Source organism: Perna viridis, chromosome 1 (genome assembly GCF_037379345.1).
Source record: "Perna viridis isolate PV_CMFRI_1.1 ecotype Kerala chromosome 1, ASM3737934v1, whole genome shotgun sequence".
NCBI lineage: Eukaryota > Metazoa > Mollusca > Bivalvia > Mytilida > Mytilidae > Perna > Perna viridis.
Genome location: NC_142445.1, coordinates 48250593 through 48271898, shown reverse-complemented (window position 1 = coordinate 48271898; position 21306 = coordinate 48250593). Strand labels below are relative to the sequence as shown.

General features: G+C 32.1%; 1 protein-coding gene across 1 annotated transcript; it reads right to left on the bottom strand.

Annotated features, from left to right (window-relative positions):
• Positions 1–2745: 2745 nt before the first annotated feature.
• On the bottom strand, positions 2746–21301 carry LOC148629105 (AP-4 complex subunit epsilon-1-like). The gene is made up of 19 exons (XM_088543860.1): positions 21098–21301; positions 18666–18737; positions 17828–17954; positions 17315–17388; positions 15187–15311; positions 14163–14322; positions 12870–13036; positions 11685–11758; positions 11299–11421; positions 10867–10976; positions 10032–10171; positions 9466–9578; positions 8632–8735; positions 7526–7747; positions 6240–6305; positions 5294–5405; positions 4596–4698; positions 3804–3963; positions 2746–3373 (listed from the first exon to the last, which is right to left on the bottom strand). Exons 1-19 carry the CDS (start codon positions 21260–21262, stop codon positions 3020–3022), a joined length of 2571 nt encoding a protein of 856 aa, XP_088399986.1. The 5' UTR covers positions 21263–21301; the 3' UTR covers positions 2746–3019.
• Positions 21302–21306: the final 5 nt, after the last annotated feature.

The following is a 21306-nucleotide window of genomic DNA, read 5'->3' as shown; positions in this document are numbered from 1 at the left end:
ACGGTCTACCTGTCAATCGGTATTTAATGAAACTAGTAGACAGTGTTCACATTGATCAAGTCATGCAAGTAGGGCTTTTAAACAAAGATAGTCAGTGACACTTCATTAAATTATAATAATGGTGTGCGATAATTAAATAACTTATTTGCTGTTGAAAATATTTCTTCCATATTCGAACTATGGGTTTCTAGTTATAGTAATTTCAAGGAAAAAAGAACAAATTTAAACAAAATTGAAGATAACAAATCATGTTTTACTGTGGTACAGTTTAATTTAATAGTAGTTACTGCTTCTCAACCAAGCTTAGGGCACATAAGAGAAAAATGGCGACTGTTTGGCTCGGAGTCCGATTAATGTTTCCGAGTTTCCTGCGGGTTTTTCCTTACATTATATTGTTATAGTACAAACCTTTCAGTTCGTTGTAGTACTGGAGAAAATCTGCCATATGCTAAAATAAAACCCATATGTTTAGAGCCATGCAACTTTTTTTTATCATACCCATTGAAAAGCGGACTGTAGATAGCGATCACGCTGTCCGTCCGTCCGTCCCCAGTTTTAATCCACAAATCCTCTCGAACCGCGTTTCTGTTTTTTTCTTCTAGATCTTGTACTAGATACCTAACTTTCACAAGTATCTGGATAAATAATACCTATTTTAATGGGTGTGCCAAAATCATGACAATTTTTATTGTGTGCGAGTTATTCGATCTACATACATTTTTCAAACCGGCCTTCGGTTACAATTAAATTTGCTACATATTTCTTGTGTGGGTTGGTTATAAAATCCGACGATTTGTGATAAATCCTCTAAATTCGATAATATTAAGACAATATTCTCCCTGTACAGATCAAATCAATATTTTAAGGCATATACATCGTTACAACTCAACAGACGTAAACATATACGAATTGACACTGGTTATTTCAAATGCCCTTTTCTATATACCCAATATAAGGTACTACTAACAGGCGGTCGGGGAGGTTAAAACCCTAATGGGAAAATACATGGTCGTGCCTACAACAATTTGTTAAATTTAAATAAATGAGTATTTTGGAAAAAAAATCCGTCTTTTTATGGAGCTGCTAGAAAGACACTTTGTTTTCGCGGGAACTTCGTGTTACTCCCTGGTTTGCTGGAGTGAAATAACTGATCGATTGATAATACATTTCATTTCTCACACAGGTCACATTTCAAATTAGCAAAACTGGAATTTATGAACATTTAGTCTGGTACATATCTGAATGTGAAAAAAATCAAGAAAAAGAATGTTTAAAAGTATCAAATTTCATTCAGAGGTTTTAGAGGAGTTGCGGATTAGAAGACGCTCCCGGTCGACCAATGATAAAAGTCCATGTTTTGTATCAGTGAATTCGAACCCCAAAAGGCATTCAGATGGAGAAGCAAAATAGGAGTTGTTCAATAGCATCATGATAAATTCATGAAAGTTTCATCGAATTCCGTTCAGCGGTGTCAGAAGAGAAACACGACAACCATAACCACTATATACATCCCGCATTTCAAGTGGAGGTGTAATAATGATATAAATATTTTACCATATTATATTAAATTCACTTTTTTGGCTCAATGATATAATTTAATTTTGGCACAAAATAAATACTAAATGGTACCAAAACAATGCCTCGATTTTATGGTATGTAATCTGGCTATAGGTGACTATATGGTGTAGCCCTCACGTTCAGGGAAGAAGAAAAACTGACCATGGACCATAGTTGGCTGTGGCTGAATGCATTTTAATACCAGACTCCTTACAACGCAGTGTGTTTTGAGATGAAATTTAATCATGATCGACGAAAAGCAATGACAGACTCATAGGGACGACAAAAGTTCATACTGACTAGTACACTTGTTTCCTGTTCCCATTTTGTGTTTTTATACCCCACCCCCCCTCACTTGAAAAGCAGAAAGTATATAGTGATCATGATGTCTGTATATTCTTCCCCTCCTCTACACGGCAACTCCTCTGTAACAGCTGACTGGAATTTAATGCAACTTTCATAGATTCTTTATTACATGATCCCATTGTGCACCTACTTTGTTTTTCCATCAGAATGCTTAAATCACTTCTGGTGTACCCTACATGGTTTACTGAGGAGGGGAGCAGGGGGTATCACCAAGTGAGTTTGTTCAGTTTTTCCCGTATTTTTTTTTAATGGTTGCTAATCCACTCATTAGCTTTGTGTGCTTGTTTCTCTCCATTTTGTTTGGTTTCTGTTGTTTCTGTCACTTCATCATTTGCTTACACTTTGTCCCTCGAATAAATATGCTTTTGAATTGGATCTTGCAGTTAAAATGGTAACCCTCAAATTCATTGAATACAGTTGCAAACAGGTACTGTGAAAGTACTTTAATTCGTGGATACCAATTTTCCTGGATGAGGGAAGAAACACAAGTTCGAGGATTCTTGAACAATAGTACTTTCACAGTACACAAAAAGTTGTCAACTTTTTTGATCAGTGAAAAGATTCCCTTTATCATTTTTTATTATTAGTATCCACTTTCAGCTTATTCTCATTATGTGCTTTATGACCCACAAGATAGAAAGAACCAAATGATTTGTTCCAGGAATATACTTGAATTGTAGTAAGTTAACACTAGTCCCATATCATGTTATAGTAGTGCATTAAAGAAAAGATAGATATGTGAAAGAGGACACTGAATGTTTTAAATATCAATCTTAATTTCAATAGCATGCAAGATTTTGGCCAGTAATATTTTTGCATATCGATAGTTTCATGGTTTTATTATTTGTATGATCAATAGTCAATAAGACAATTACAACACTCATACTATAGACAATCACCATGCATTCAGTGCTAAATAAGATTCCCATCTGACAGCATGATGGAAATGTATACTATATTAACTCCAGTCATTTAATGGCAAGAAACAAATACCGATTACAGTACCAGGTAGTTACATTTACAACAAATAATTTAAGATTTAGATTTAATTTTAGATGAGTTTTTCTATAGTTTTTATTTTTAAAATTCTTTAACACTATGAAACAGTATCATCAAACAGCTGTGTAATAGAATTCCCTGATGAGTTTGGGCAGCTTTTATTACTATGGTTTTCTTCAAGAAAGTCATCATACAAGCTATCATTTCCTTGTTCTATCTTTCCAAAATCACTACAGGAAATCCCTTGGGGTGTTTTGTCTTTGAGTGCCTCTACTGATTTATCTGTTGATAGTGTACAATCACTGTCTTTATCTGCAGATGACATTTTGTGAAGTTGTCTCCAGCCACCAGAATCAGTTGTTGAGGATGACTGGTGACTTTTTATGTTGCAACTATCCTCATCAGTAAAGAAAGGGTCTGACTCAACCTCAAGTTTCTCAACTGTTTTAATCTAAAAGGGAAACAATTCATCAGAGAAACTCTGAAAAGCTGGCAAAAATAACTTAAAGGTTATATTTAGATTGCGTTTATAAGTCTGAACAGTTTTGATGAAACATAAGAAGAACTTCCTCATCAAATGTAATGTGCAGCATTTCAACTTTCATTATTCAATTTTAAAGTTGTGATTGACAAAAAGTGAAACATGGTATGAAAAAACCCACCATTTAGAAAGTTTAATTTGACTATTTGCACCAACAGAGAATCAATGAAATAGCACAAGATTTTCAATATAATTTTGGTAAATTGAGTTATAATTTCATTGAAACTGTTTTTTTACATGTATGTTTTTGATTTTTCCCATTTTGCCAGATTCTTACAAAAACTTATACTTAAGTATTTTCGTGAACATGTTCCTTATAGTTAGTAGTGTTATCATGTACCTTTCCAGCTGATATACCACTGAACAAAGCATTTATCATCTGTTGCTTCTCAGAGTCTTGACTTTCTGTCTCAGTAAGGATAATATCATCCTTATCATCCTGAATTCTCCCTTCTTTACCCCATAATCTCCTCACTGAAGGTAACTTTGAAACTGAGTCACTAAATTAAAAATGTGCATGTTAGGACATACCATTTGTGTATGTGAGGCAAATACAGAGTGTGATTGTCGTTGTTGTTGCTGCATTTTTATTGACAGATCATACAGGAAATAGTCTTATCTTGTTTTGTCATGGTTGACATACCAACATGCAATCAAATAACTCCAAAGACACATAAGAAACTCCTTTCATTTTAAACTCACACACAAAAAGAAAGAAATTATAGTTTGTTTTAATCACATATATGTCTCCCAACAAACTGATTGTGTTTTACACACCCATCCTTTCAATTGTACGGGGAATAAATTTTCAAAATAGAAAGCAAGGTAAAGTTAGAGTGTAATATATTCCTATGTTGAGCTGAGTGTTATATACTTCAAAATCATGACCTCATCAAATACAAAAACATTTTGGATAAGTTTGTGCCAAATGCTTTGCAATAAAAAGTTTGTTGCGTGAATATTAGGAAATATTATCTATCACAGAATATATATTGCTCCAGCATGCTCATGCAATATCAATACTACTTTAGACAATATTTTGCAATATTCGCACAACTACCCAATATTATTAAAGGGGATACACAAGCAGCAAATACATCTGACACAGACAAATTCTTGTTAAAGTAGTTACCTCTTAGACAAAGATGTACTTCCTGAGCTTGACACTTCATCACATTTACTGGACTTAACTGACATGTCTTGTTCCTGAATTCCTTTAAATAACTCGGTTAAATCTAGTATTAACAAAAATATCATAAAATTATTAACTATGAAAATTCATATTTTACACAATCACAAGAATCAAAGTAAAACAGTAGTCAATAATTTGACATCCAATTTTTACCATAAGAGCTTGCTACATTGTATTTATCAGTTCTAAAAATTTCACTTAAGTTATTTCACAAGTGAAAAACTTAAAGTACTTGGAATATCAGAAAGAAGACTTTTATTCTATAGTAGCAAAGTTTGTTTTTCACACTCAAGGCCTCATACCATACAATCCATGAACTATTGTTTGCACTGGTATGAACCATTTATGCATTTTTCAAAATACATGTACAAATTCATAGGAGCAGACATGGCGTACATTCCCCCATATGGCCCATAAATATATTTTTTTTGCAGGAAATCTTGAATTTTTCAAAAATTCTACCCCAAAAATTTCTACCCTCACTTTGCTCGACCTTTTATTCTATTAACACCTCAACCTGTAATCTGGATCCACCCATTACAACTTTCACCAAATTGCTAGAGAGTTAACATCTGTCAAAAGTATCAGGCCCCTTATTTCTTTTTTAGTTTTTTGTTGGTAACTGTAGAACAGTTTACCTTTTTCCACTTCTGTCTGTTTAAACCTCATGTGTTTAGGTTTATATGGTCCGCTACCATTCTGTAGACAATCTGCCACATGCTTGTCCAGGAAAGATAATGTAAAATCTCTCTATAAAACACCATACATAAATGTCAAAAGTGATGGTGTTATAATCAGAGTATGATAAATGAATGACTTATCAACTACTTCACATACTAGACCTGTTTGTATACTCACCATCAACAGTTTGTATACACACCATCAACAGTTTGTATACTCACCATCAACAGTTTGTATACGCACCATCAACAGTTTGTATACCCATCATCAACAGTTTGTATACCCACCATCAACAGTTTGCATACGCACCATCAACAGTTTGTATATACCCACCATCAACAGTTTGTATACCCACCATCAACAGTTTGTATACCCACCATCAACAGTTTGTATATACCCACCATCAACAGTTTGTATACACACCATCAACAGTTTGTATACTCACCATCAACAGTTTGTATACGCACCATCAACAGTTTGTATACTCACCATCAACAGTTTGTATACTCACCATCAACAGTTTGTATACTCACCATCAACAGTTTGTATACACACCATCAACAGTTTTAATTAAAAAATTCAAAAAACAAACATTATGCAGAACTCATTAAAAAGTTTGAAGATAATATCTATTATTGTAAGGTACCCATTCTTGACGTTTTCATGGTTTGGTCAAATCAAGAATTAATATTTCGAATAAAAAGTAACATTGCAATTTAAAACTGTGATGACTTTAAAAAACAAATGAGCATAAAAATACACAAACTAAAACATTTGTCAAAAACCATGAAAATTTATACGCACAAATAAAGCTATCTTCTCAGTATGAAAACAGAGATTTGATTCAACAAGATTTAATGAGCTGAATTTTATAAAATCAGCAACAAGTTTTATTATGCATACCTTTTCTTTTTTCTCAGGATGTATCTGTTTGGAAAGTTTGCCTATTCTTAATAGTTCTTGTAGCTTCTGAAATGTAGTTAGTCCTATTCAGCTAAATAAGTTCTACAAGCAGTTGCTGGCAGCATCACAAAAATAGTATACAGTCACTACAACTTGAACTTCTAACACAATGTAAAATGTTTTGATGTTTCCGTTTATATCAATAACATGGATGTGTATAATTCAGCTTCAGGAAATGTAAATTCAGAAATGATTGTGATGTTGTTCTTGCTGATGAAAAGCTTTGTGAAGCACAGCATACCACCGCAGTGGAGGAACCCTGAACAGTTGGGGCAGGTGTGGACACAATATAAGTTTCTGACACACTTAAGCACAGGGACTTATAGTTCATTATGGACACAACAACTGATTTGGACACAATATAGCACAAAATTCGAAATTCAATTAAAGATTTTTAAAATCAGTATTCAAAATTAATACTCAATACTAAAAAATGTTGATTTTTTTGGGTGTGCCACGTTTGACCCTTTTTTACTCAAATACAGTTAGAGATATCTGAAATCTGACTAAAAAATGCAGTCATGGATTTTCATAAGGAATCCAATAACAAAAAATTCAGAAATCAGACCAAAAATACAAGGTTGATTTTTTTTGCAAGGCCAAGTTTTGAATACATTTAATTCCAAAACAGTTAAAGATAAGCCTACCCTGTAAAATTCAAATCAAAACAGAATTTCAATAGGAACAGATTGACATCTGAATCATAAAAATCAGATCAACAATAAGCTTATTCTATCAAATCTAATGATAACACCATATTTTCCCTTTTGCCCTTATTTCCTAAAGGTGAGGAGCAAAAAACCTCAAACTACAGGGCCCTCTGTTATGTTCCTAGGAACAATGAGTTAAAATTTCAAGTAGATTGGGAAAATTTTACCCAAGTTTTCATAAATAAACTAAAGTTAACAGACGCCAACTACAATGACGACACCAACAGTGTGATAATATTATTCCACCAAAAGAAATTTTTACTGTCATATAAAAATGAGACTAACTTAAAATTGCAATAATAAATAACTTGCATTCAGGTGTTTTTTTAATATTGCTGATGCAAATTTTTGCTCAAAGTGGCAAAATTCAAAAATTAATTTCGACTGAAATGACAAACACAATAAGTTCTGAATTAAAATGTTTCAACAAAGCTATTAATCAAGATTCTAAAATACATGGTGTGTATATTATTAAAAATTTTCACTCTATAAAAGTCAGTTTTGTTTATATATTACCTCTTTAATGATAACACAACCTTCCCCCAATATAAGTTGTTCAACAGGCACAGTATACACATCACCAGTTAAAACATCACTGTTTATCAATTTGATTAAGGAAGTTATCAGCCAAAACTTAGTTGTAGTATCCATTTGTGGACGTGACAAATGTTTGGTAAATAGTAGCAGTAATTTATCTTTTGGCATATTTTTTAACAGAGCAGAATTCTTTCCAAGAACCTGTAAAAAAATAGACAAAATGCTCATTAAATATCTACAATGATTTTGAGACAATGGAAGGAAATTGTCATTGTATTCAACATTGTAATAATTTAGGAATGGTTTTGTCAATTAATTTTCATAAAAAAGGACTTTTACATAATCAAGGAGTCAATATATGGCCCTCTGTCTTGTACAAGTGCTACTAAAAATTTGTTCAGTTTCTTATTTTTTAAAAATTAGATAAAAGTTGGTATTAATGGATATGAGAATGGATATGGTGAATATGCCACAGACAAAACCCCCACAAAGATGAACATTGGCAGCTCAAAGGTCACCCATGGGTATTCAATGAATGGCAAGGAAACACGCACACTACAGGACAGGATGCAGCTGGTCCTAAAACAACATTATACACAGGTGCATCAAAATAGTTGCTCCCATATACTTCAGCAACATAAAACAAAGTAAACAGCAAGTGAAGATGAAACAATACATACAGAGGACAGAAATTCCTGACTTGGGACAGGTGCAAAAAATGTGGTAGGGTTAAAGTACTTTGGTATGATCACAACCCTTCCCCTCTGTGGAATAAAAATAACACAATTGAACACACCTAAAAATTAGTTCTAAAAGGTCTGTGTCTCTTGTTAAAACAGAAATATAGAAACTGATAATGTCACAAAAATGAACAAACAAAGGACTTCTTGCTGGCTAATTAAAGCTAACAGATAATGTAGGAATATGACTTAGTCATGCATACAGTCTTAAAAGGTCAGAAGATGACTTACCCATGCTGACAGTCTGATAATGTCAGAATATGACTTACCCATGCTGACAGTCTGATAATGTCAGAAGATGACTTACCCATGCTGACACTCTGATAATGTCAGAATATGACTTACCCATGCTGACAGTCTGATAATGTCAGCAGATGATGATGCATTAAACAGGTATTCTACTGACTTTTTAACTAGACACTGGCAAAACTCTGTGTTCACTGGAATACCTAAATCATAAAGATGCCATTAATCTATAAATAAGATGTTCACATGAGTTGAGAGTAGCTGTTGAGTTATAAACTGACAAAAGAAGAAATGGAGTAGATTCAGCAATGTTTATATTTGTTTGTCTGACTATATATTATGGTAGTACAGTCCCTGAACTGATCCGCACAATGGTTTGACGGATCGATGACCGTTGACTGACTGATGACTGACGGATCCATGACCGATGACCAGTGACCAATCTGATCGCACTTTTGTTACGTAAAATGACATAAGATCTGTTTTAAACTAAAGAAATGCAAAATAAAAGTATAAATTTATGAATGTTTATATCTATTACATTATGTAAATATATGTAAAATTAATAAAGAAAACAACAAAAACTGTAAAATACATTGACCGCTATGTGGTCACATGATGCGACCACCAGTTAAATGGATCGATTTGACAGATCGATGACTGACTGGAAACTAATCTGTGATCTATGACCAATTACAATTTCCATTGCATGGATCGGTTCAGGTACTGTATGACTGGTGAAGGCAAATTCAAATATTTTATTTCTAGGTCTATGAAGAACTCTTTTTTATTACTGTTCAAAGTAAAGTTAAAAAACAATCTATTTAAAAATAGAAAACTAAGAGCGATGCAAGATTGGGTTTTAAAGAGATTGTTTGAAAACAAGTCAATACTCAAAGTTTTAGTAAATCTAACAACATAATTATAACTTACCTAACTTTATTATTGATAATACATTACTAAGAACTTTCGAACCTGACACTGTGGAACTCAAGTATATAATTTTAAACAATATTTCTGCACACCATATTTCTGCCTTAAAGAATCTGAACAAGTCAAGGAGAATAGGACTTTAGTCATGCACATTTTCAATAAAAAACAATAAAATACTTTAATAAATGTTTCCATTTATCTCATAGTTTTGTGATTGTATTGATAGAGACAATCTTAGACCATTCAAAGAAAATTGGTTCTCATGTCAATAAAAGAACAATAAAAATAGGTAATGAGGTTCAAAAAAGAGAATGGCTAAGAACCAAGTAATTCACTTTGAATGGCCTGAAATCAATCTCATAAGTAGCACTGCACAAATGTCTCATTAATTTCTTTATTTTTCAAAATAGTTACATACATTTATAGATTATAAGAGATACAGTGTATTTCACTTAATAATATATTCAATAATCATTGATATTGGAATTCTACATCTTATATTCAAATGAATATTTACACTTACATCACATTGTACATAAAAAATATAACCAGTATTGAAAGGATACTTTTGAACAATCTTTAGAGATTTATGTATCAAGTCCTGTCTATAGAAGCTATCATTAGAACTAATTAGATGTTGTAGAAGTTTATCACATACAGCTTGGACATTTACAGAATTTGTCATACTGTACAGAAGTATTACAGTCTACAAAAAAAACACAAACTTATACCCTCACGTTTCACCTTCCAATGACCATGACTCTAATAAGGTGCCATTTATTGTTTCAACCCAATTCAAACTTTCCTAGGCCTGTATCAAAAATTACAAATTATACTACAATAATTGTCAATTTATTTCAACATCCAGATATCTTCCCATATTATACAGAAAAAATAATATAATTGATCTGTTTTGAATAGCCAATCAACATATAGAAACTAATAATAAAATGCTGTCCAAGTGTGACCCCCAAAATCAATCCCACCTTTCCTTTACTGGTATGACACCTTGTGGTACAATTCAAAGAGATCCATTCACATTTAGTCAAGTTATTGACCAGATATCATGAAACTGAGTGCTTTGTGCCCCTTTTTGCCCACATTCCTACTAAACAGTTTATGTTACAACCCCATATATCAATCCCAGCATTTCTTTTTGTGGTATAGTTTCAAAGGGACCCATTTCCAATTAATCAAGTTATTGTACAGACATCTTGTAAATGCTTGTTTCGGCCCCTTTTTGACCCTAATTCTTAACCGTTTCAAATCACAACCATCAAAATTATCCCAGGCTTCCTTTTGTGGTATGGCACCTTATGATATCATTTCAAAAAGATCTATAAACTTAATTTTCTACTGACATGTGCCACCCTTCTTAAAATTTAATTACCACAGACTTACCTTCCTCTGTATTGTATGATCTGGGTGATCTAAAAGTTCAACAACAACCATCTGGTATTGTAGAGCAAACTCTTGACTGACTTGGACTAATCCTGTCAATGCTTTAATGCCTGTCAAACATAAACAAACATATATGTACATGTACTTCATATGAGGACGCTTACCCTACCGGTGCACCTGGTCCATGAATAACAGTCTGAAGAAACATGCAGAGTATTCTTATACAGCATATAACATTTCAATTTTATATGCTATGTAGACACTGAAAACACTTTTGGTATCTCGACTTATTGGAAAATTATATCATTCAAATACATGTATGTTAGTAAAACTTGATGCTGATTTTTTATGTCAGAAAAATTTCCTAAGAGTAAAATCAGACACATCTTAAGAACTCCAGATTCAAAATGTAAAGAAGTAGACCAAACTTACCAATATACTTTAATGAAATATCTTTGGACCTGAGAAAATTACCAACCATCTTTGCTGCAGTATGTAGTAACTGTTGGCTTGGATACACTGTAGTACATGTCACTATACACTCATAGCAGATTGCTAAAAATTAGAAAATTCTGAACATGACCGTATTTTCCATGTTTCAAGTGGTTTGAAGTGACATTTGTGTTGATATAAGGATTACAAATATTACAGTGTATACGACATAAAAATAAAAAGATTTTCATAACTTATTTTGTTTATAATGCACGTGTTTTAATTACAAAATATACAAAGGAAGTTTAATACCAGAACAGATAAGTGAGGAGCATTTCAAACATGTTTAAAAACGTAGAAATTCAATATAAAACTAATACACAAACCATATGACATCTTTCCCTTCAGACCAGTCCTCTCAAACACCAACTGTAAAACGGGATATATAAGGAAGCTTTGTCTAGAAATACAGAAATATAGCTACTTCAGCTAAGTTTCTGGCTCCTCCCACTCACATGATCAATGATCGGCAGAACTACTTTTTTCTGGTATGCATAAATTAATCATTGCTGTCACAATAGATATAATGTAAACAAATTGCAATTGCATATCCGGTTCATTTTTTTTTTGCTTTTTGTTTCGTTTTCACACACAATTTTAGCTGAATGAAATAAAAGATGTTATGAAAATCTAAGAATGGTGTTTTTTTTTTACTTTCACCATAAGAATATTTGTATTTATTGTTCATTTTTTATTTATCTCTTGGAATTAAATATAATTTATTTCATTACTTATTTTTTTCACACAGCTTTGACAGATTATATGGTGCGAAATAAATTTCATTATTTACTGAGTCATGCCTATTAATTTTTTTTCTGGTTTAATGACTAGGGCTCTTTAGGGGAAATGCATTTTAAAATTTTATTCTAAAAATGTACACACGCACAAAACTGTTAATATAAAAGGATAAAAACAATATAAGTACATTGTCGAAAATGATTGAAGATATGTGATGTGGTAATTGAATGGGTAGGAAATGCAGTTTAAGTGTATGTGTAAACCAAACACCTTAATGTACCGGCCAAATTCTAAGGTCCAACAGGGTAGACAGATATCATGGAAGTGTATAGTATGTCCTTTGCTTAAGGTTTTATAATGTAGAAACTCATTTTTATTTTGTAAACTTTTGAGTATTATTATTTATCTCTATTATCCGTCCACACAACTCCACCAGAACTGATTTAGAGACACACATATTATAGTGAGTTAGTTACAGATATTTGGAACTTTAAATTTCTCCCCAAATAAAATTTATAGGAATTTATATGTGTATTTCATAACATTATTATGTTGAAGTAATTAATCAACAGATTAGAATAATATTTGTACAGCAAATAAAGACTAGATAAGAAATGAATTTACCATGTTTCTTATTTGTTATTATGTGTCTTGAACAGCTTGCTTTAAAATCAGTACAAAATGGCTTCAGATTCCTAGATAAAATAGAAGTGATTTGACTTTTAAATGTACAAAAAGAAACACTTATCAATGGAATTTCCAACATCACCCACCTCTGGTTACCTGCTCCAAGTAATGCTAATATTTTGAGTATCCTGATTTGTAACCATGGAGATGGTATACCATGATATTCATAAGAATTGGGTAATCTTCTCTCTATAACCTGACGTAATATGTTTACCATTACTGGAACTAATCCTGAATGTTTTCCATCGTTTACCTAAAATAACAAAGGAATAAGACATGAAAATAGCACTTGAACAAAAACAAAAAATAAAACCAATATCAGAAACAACTGTGTACAAACAGTTTTTCTTTAAAACACAACATCCTTTATATACAGTAGTCAAATAACTAATATAAGTTATTTAAACAATTTTTTTTTCATCACATTTTAATTTTTTTACGTTTTTTTTCTAGTTTGTGTTTACACTTTAACACAACTTATGTAATAAAATCTTTTGCATAAAACAAATTTGCCTTTGGTAGCAATGTAATTCAACATATATAGCATACTACCATAATCAGTTATACATGCTCCCTAGATCTGTGCATTAATTGTCAGTAATATTATAAAACATAAAAAAAAATAATAATAAAGTCACAATCAAATTCAAAATATCTGATATTTCTTTATCAATAAATTCATCATAACTTTATTCTAGGGACATAAAAAATATGTCTGTTTACATTACATTCTAAACTAAAACAAAAACAGGGTCGGCAGGCCAGCATTATCATTTTTTTTTCAGCACTGATTTAATCTTTACTTCAACCAAATTGTTAGTCTTGGAGTTAAATTTCAAGGTCTACTTTTCCATGGTGATGTTTCCATTTACATGTTTATTATAAGTCTATAACAACACGCTGTAATAACAGACTTGCTGTCCATGTGACAATATTTACCTCATTTCCTGTGCAATGCTGACTTTTTGTTTACTACTGGGTAGTAACACTGTATACACATGACAAAACACCTACTTAACACAAATGCAAGAATGACTTAGCTGCATTGTACTTTCATTTTTAAACAGAAATCATCAATTTTTATTTTTTTACTTTCAGTTTGCTGATAAATGTTTAAGAGTCAGGGGAAAATTTATTTGGTTGGGAAACTGTAAACAGACATATATATTTTTTTATTGACTAATAAACCAAAATCATTCATAAAAATTACTGATTTTTATCTTTTTTATTTACTTCATATGTAACATTCTCAGCTGTAAGTGTAGTTAGTCATTCAGTTCAAAAACATCAGTGGTGCTGGTACAAATTTGTATTGGCAATCCAAGCACTTTTTGTGGTTTAAAGAACTGTGTTAAACCATCTGTATTAAATGTACTTACTTTAACAAGTTGGTATATTATTTGACAAGCGGCAGCCATGACACTAGGATCTGGATCAGACAAACTCTTGTAAAAAGAATCAGTTGCATACTGGAATAACTCTGGAAGTTTAAGATAATACTGGTATAAACACATAACTGCCTTAGCTCTAACCAATGGCCTGAAAAATGGTAAAACATGTCTCAAGTTATGATATTAAACATTTATAAGATAAACTTGTCTGTAGTAAAAACATCAATTATTTAAACACCAGACTACCTGCATTGCTTTATATTTTAAAATCTAGTTATGACTTTAATCTTTTCCATTATTAATTTGCTATATCATTAGAATGAAATCAACTTCAGAAAGAATAATTACACTATAACACCACTGAATTATATGTAATATGAATATTTTGTTCTAAACAGGTTTTACACCTTTTTGAGGGCGGTAAAAAAGACATTTTGGCTATCTACATTTAGTATAACCAGCAAAGTGTGTTATGTTCTATGTGCAAGGTAATAGAATAGTCCTTTTTCATATTCCTGACTTTGGCTTCATTTTTTAAGATTTAAGGAAAGGGGGAGTAACTTTCCATAAATCTGTCACCCAACAGACTAGTTTACAGTCAAATTGGAGCATTGGAGGGCAGTAGACTTCAAATTTAAATATTCAATTTATTAGAGCCACGTTTTAAACCATTCAAGTACTTACTAAAGTGAAAATAGTTTCCAAGTTTCCAAGAAAATTTTTTACTGTTTATCCTTTCCCATATGAGACCGCCAATCAGGTGGTCAGGTGTTGGGGGTTTAAGTCCCTTTGAAAAACTTGCTAAAGTGGCTTGTATTCCATAAATATGAAAAACGACTATTCTAATTAAAATTTTCAATTATGACATGAAATGTCTTTGTTAAGTTCACATAAATTGTTAATGTAATTATAAATCAACAAGTACATGTATGATGAATCTCCTAAATCCAAATTTTGACTTCTGTATCTTTTTTTTTATATCAGATGTAAAATACCTAGGAGGTCATCTTACCTTGGATGCTTTAGGGGTCCATCCTGAATAAATGGCAGAACAACTTGAATGATACCAGGTTGTATAAAGTGTGCCACCAGTTCCATTACATTGTATACTTCAAGCAGATTGGAGCTCTTTAAATTCTGAAATTAGACAAGCAATGCCCATTCAAGATTTTTTTCTGAAAAATGTCAGCTCAAGGCTACCCATGGGTCTTCAATGGATGACGTGGGAACCCTCACACCATAGGACAGGCTGCAGCTGGCCACAAAAAAAAAACATTCACAGGTACAGCGAAATAGTTGCCCTATATACTCCAGCAACATAAATGTAAACTGAAAATGAAAAATAAGTCCTGCTACCAGCAAGAAAAAAAATAGGGTAGGTAAGAAGGGAATTTATTTCATTTTTCAAATACATTTTATATTGAGTTAATGGGGAAACTATCTAGACTTTAATAGTGCTTGAGCCAAAATGGCCATAAAATGTTTAGGGTAGGCAAAAAAAAATTGGGCAGGTAGGGTAACAAGAAATAAACATGTTATTGTTTTTTGGCCTCATATCTATAAACAGGTAATCAATTGCTTGAAATGTTATCATACCATGAATAGATAATTATATATATGCATTTTACACGTAGTGCAAATGCCTTTCAACTAGAACAATGATTATATACCATCTTTTTCCCATTGTTTCGGCTATCAACCTGCTTTGAGCAGTTTTAAATTTTTGACCGTTCATCAAATGGTATTATAACGTTCTTCCAAGAAAATAATCGTGACAGTTCACTTTTTGTCTTATGGATCTTGGCTCAAAATAGGCGAAACAAAACTGGTACAAAAATTTCATGGTTTACAGAATATGATTAACATGTACATATTTTAAGACATTTAAACTCCACTAGATTCTATCTTAAACTCCCTATATTTCTATGAATTTTAGTTGAATTCAGAAGCTTCTACTGGTTCAGCAATAAAATCTTAAGGGAAACACTTGCAAAATGCCAGTTAAAACTCAATTTTTCAAGAAGAGATTATTTCCACTTACTAAAATTTGTTTGTGGGATTCTGCAAATTTTAAAGGTGTAGTAAAGAAATATTTGTGGGAACTAAAAATTAAGCGAGTGGAATTTTTCAGTACTTGCTAAATTGAACTGTAAGTGGAAATATCTATTAAATTCAATTCCTGTGCTTAAATCTTCATGATTAAGTCCACTTTCCTCAATTCTTTGACAATTCCATATCTTATTATTACCAGACCTACTAATTATTACATTAAAGGAGAAGACCATGTTATTGTGCAAGTCATAAATATCGAAACTAGTTTTTTAAATGTTCATGAAAATTAAATTGAAACAAAATTATTTTCTTTTCTAAACTAATTAATCGTGATTTAAAATTAAATAATTTGAATTTCCCGCGTCTATGGGCACCACCATGATCGGTTGAACTGTGACATAACGAAGTCACTTTGTAAAGTGAAAGTAAATAAGTAATTGATTACGATGTCCGAAGAAATCGCAAATTTGGGACTTTTCCCCTATAATTTCAACCCAAAATAAACAAAAGAAGAGATTGAGGCATAACATGTAAGCAAATATCAGACAACTTTGACGAACAACAGGATTTGCTGCCAGAAGACTAGTATACCATAGAAAAATCTACTTCCAAAGAATGTTTGTGTTGCCGATTAAATACTTTTAGAATACTAGTATTCTCTTTTATCATTCGTGCAATCAGAAGCTTGACAAGAGAACATGTTTTGGTGATTAGATAAACAGGATTAAAGAAATATTTATGGAATATTCTTTGTTTACATATTATTTGCAGTACTTGTATCAGTACCAAACCGACTTAGTGACGTCACGAGACAATCCAAAGCTATCGGTTAAAATCAATAGTCTGCTTATGATCTTCCTTCAGAAAGGACAGCTCTGCAAGATGACTATCCACTTATATTTCAAAGATTTCAAACTTTGCATAGCCTTGAGCATTTTATAAAAGTGCATTTTGCATTTAAGGTTATTTATTTTTGCTCATGTGGGTATGATTTATAACAAGAGCCTGACTTATTACAAAGGTGGTCTTTCCCTTTAAATCACTGCATGCAGTGGAACAATGTGAAAGTTTTAATTTTAGTTCCATACCTTTACCATAGATGACACAGCAAGGAGCGAAACTTCATCTTCTCTTTCAAATAACAAATTTGCAGTCTGACATCCTGGATAGAAGAAATAACATATTTTAATTTAATGAAAACCAGACAGAAGCACACTTTTAAATGATAATAAGCAGAGCTTTGTACTTCAATATCAGAAATAAAATGAACAGCTATGGTAAAGCACATGATATGACCACTCTTTGTATCATGTGTAAATGTTCCATAACCAAAACCTAAAATAAATATTTGGAAAATGATGGAAAATTAGGAATGCTTCAGAATCCTTCCATAAAAACAATCATTGTGCCAAAAAATAAATAAAATACCTTTAAATTTTTTTTGGAGTTTATCCTGTGATATATGGACAGACAGACAGACAGGCAACTAATACGTTTGTTAAACAGCCATAAGTTTGAAAACTTAATCAAATAGGACTAGATGACAGGAAATTAGAATAATAACAGAAAAGATTAAAAAAAAAAATGAGTGACAGCCCCACCAAATTTCATGTCATATGGATCTCGTGCTCCACCAAGTAACATTAAAGCAGTCATTTTGGCAAACCCAACATCATAACCAAGCATATGGCAGTACACACACACGAAAAGTAAATCCTTTTCTCTATCCTGCAAATATTGAATATGACATTTTAAACAACTGGTACAAATAAGATATATCTAGAAAAACAAATGATATCTACTTACTTGACGCTCAAGTTACAACATTGTGCTAAACTGCTATTCTGTAAGTGAATATATTCAATTCTTTGGAAATATTTATTGTTGAACTGTATTTTTTCCAGTATATATAAAATCAAACATTGTATTTAAATAAATGTTAATTATAACACAGATGACTGATTGTAGTTTCACGTTCTACAGATGACATCATATGCATTTCTAGAAGAGAAATCAGTTCAACAGACCCTACATTGTAATCCTACTCCGAGTCAAAATTTTAATGTTCTATCTCACAGAAGCAACTATCTGCAAGTAGCCATGCAAATGTAAAGGACCCAAGCCAACTGGTCCTTCCTCTATCATACATAAATTACATATGCTTTTAGTAGAAGTAAGAACTACCAATTTTATGTCTTTGATGGACTTAGCCAGGAATTGCACCAATTATCTTACACACTTGGGGCAAGCATGCTATGAAGTGACCATCGAGGTGCAACAGACATCAGACTGTTTTACACATTTACGTAATACATGTACATGACACATAAAAAAAGGATTATAAAATTTACAACAAAATGTCATTAGACTGAAAGTTGATGGAAAAACATCAGCAAGTTACTAAGTGAAAATTTTGTATTATATAATACAAATTCAGACCTTGAATTTGGCAGGATTTTCTAACTGTTCCTTAACATCTGTGATCTGAGCTTTACAAAATAGATTTTCTTCCTAGAAAAATACACAGAGTGATTCATAACAATATTTTAAACATTTTGATCTTTCGGAAAGAGTCTTTTAAGATTGAATAGTGTAAGATAGTAAAATTTGTAGATTTAATAAGTTCCCCATCTATTCAAACTTATAGTCAATCTCCATAAGATCATAATATAAATAGAACACAACATTGTAATGTATAGCTGATTTCTATCTAGAGAGGAATTTAAATCACTGCAACAGATTTTGAACTAACCTACAGGATTCTACAAAATAACTGAAATAATCTACAAGTGTTATCCTTGATATATCTACCAGATTTTACAAATACAAATATTTATTCGTTCAAACACATTGACATTCAATTATGGCTATTAGAATAATCAAACAGTTACTGTTTAATATTAAAGATATATTCTTTTCTGTTATTGAAAAGAAACATTTGTCTTTGTTTTTTTTTATCTTGTTGATGAGAACTTGTCTGGGTACTTTACAGGCTGGACAGTGTAGGAAAAAATGCACTTCATCTTCAATTTCTGAAGTTTTGCATGAAGTGCAAATACGGTTACTTTTGGGGAAATTTTCATAGCATCCCCTCTCAATTGCAAGAGAGTGAGCACTAACCCTAAATTTACAAATTGTGGATCTGTCAGATTAAATTTGCATACATTGATGTAAGCAGGTCTGCAATTTGATTTGTATAAACTTTTATAAAAGCAGAGTTTATTATTTTCTCTTAAGCAGCTATATTGATTTTGAATAGCTTGAATAAGTTTAATAGTTAGCATATCAATGGGAATATGATATGAATAATTAACTGGTATGTTTGATTAGACTGATCCAATCATTGGTGTAAGAAAATAAGGTATGATAGCTGGAACAAAATGTTTATCCAGTAGTCCAGTACCCATACCGCTATAACCTTGGTTCCCTTGATTAATCTTGATCAAGTATTCTTTGTTTTATATTTGATATATTTTGTTTGATATCATGGGTATTTAATATGAGGAAGCTAAATCCCAATTCTTTTATCCGTATCCGGATTGTTTGTTATTTTGGGGGATATTATTATTTATCTTATTAACAAGTGTGTTTTTTTAATTACATATGTGTTCCCAAAATTGGCTTACTTGTATTTACAGTAAACGTACATATTTTTTCTGAAAATAGAATTCACTCTGGAATGGCAATCGGATAGTATATACTGGTTAGGGAGAACCACTCTTGACCATCTTATATCTCACTTAACAGTGTACTTTAAAAGATAGTCATATGTTCTTTTTTTATTATGGTTTTATTACATGTACCTTAAACATCCAACTAAGGACAAGGAGGTTACAAAGCAAATACAAAAGGACTTTTAATAGTTAGCATATCAGTGGGAATATGGTATGAATAATTAACTGGTATATTTGATTACAGACTCATCCAATCAATGGTGTATGAAAATAAGGTATGATTGCTGGAACAAAATGTTTAACCAGTAGTCCAGTACCCATACAAACATCAACTTTTCACATATCCAAATATTACTTTACCAAAATGTTAATTAATTATGGAATAGATATGGTATGCAAAACCCTGTTTCAGTTCATTCCAAGTCATGAAAGAGTGAAAATCAAAAGAAATGTAATCCAGGGACAAAGACCAGACATAGAAAACAGATACATACAACAAAGAAAATAAAATAACCAAAATAATACATACAAAGTAACAAAAGTAAATGAGCTCTGACTCTACTAGCCCCGTGCAGGTCCGGGTGTCAAAAGAATAGGCCGCAGCGCTAAGCTTGTCTTAAAAGGCAACTAAATAGTGCTCAGAAACCTAGCCTGGGTTATGTACCCCAGGTGGTGGAATGGGGTACTCCTGGCATTGTTGGGAAAGACGCCAAGTTCCTTGCTAAAAGAACCCTGCTGTGGTATTCGATAGGAGTAAGAACCTTTGAGCTCCGTCACAGGAGGCTAAATTGCCTGACCCTACCCATCCCTCCCTTTTTCTAGTGGCAATCAAAATTTGTCAACCCTATTATCCTTGTGTCCCATCCCAGAGTTCAGATCATCATCATTTCATGTTAATTTTATCATCCCTTTCATGTTCATCGCCTGAATATAGCTGAAATATTACTGCTCGGGCGTTAAGCCCCAACAATCAATCAATCAATCTGACTCTACAAATTAAAAAAAAAAAAAACTGAAAGCATGAACCATGTGCACCGATAGGGTAAGTGTCCTCTGCCTTTCTAGAAACACCCTCAGAGTTGCTCATAAAAAGTCAAGTAATAATAACCTCAACCTCAATAAAAGGTATTATTTCACTTAAGTCTATATTTTATACACCGACTGTAAACTGTAAATAATAAATAAAATAAAATTTACGTTTTTTGTTCTGCATTTATGGAGCATGCGAACAAAATTTTGATAACATGGACCCAATCCAGGCGAAAGTTTCTGCTTATCTAAACCTGAATTCTGACCCAACAAAAGTGTTTCGCTAAAGATTTTGGGCAAAGCAGCAAAAGTTTTCTCCACAACGTCCGACATTTCTGAAAATCTCTAGACTAATCAAATAAACAAAAACAAGACAA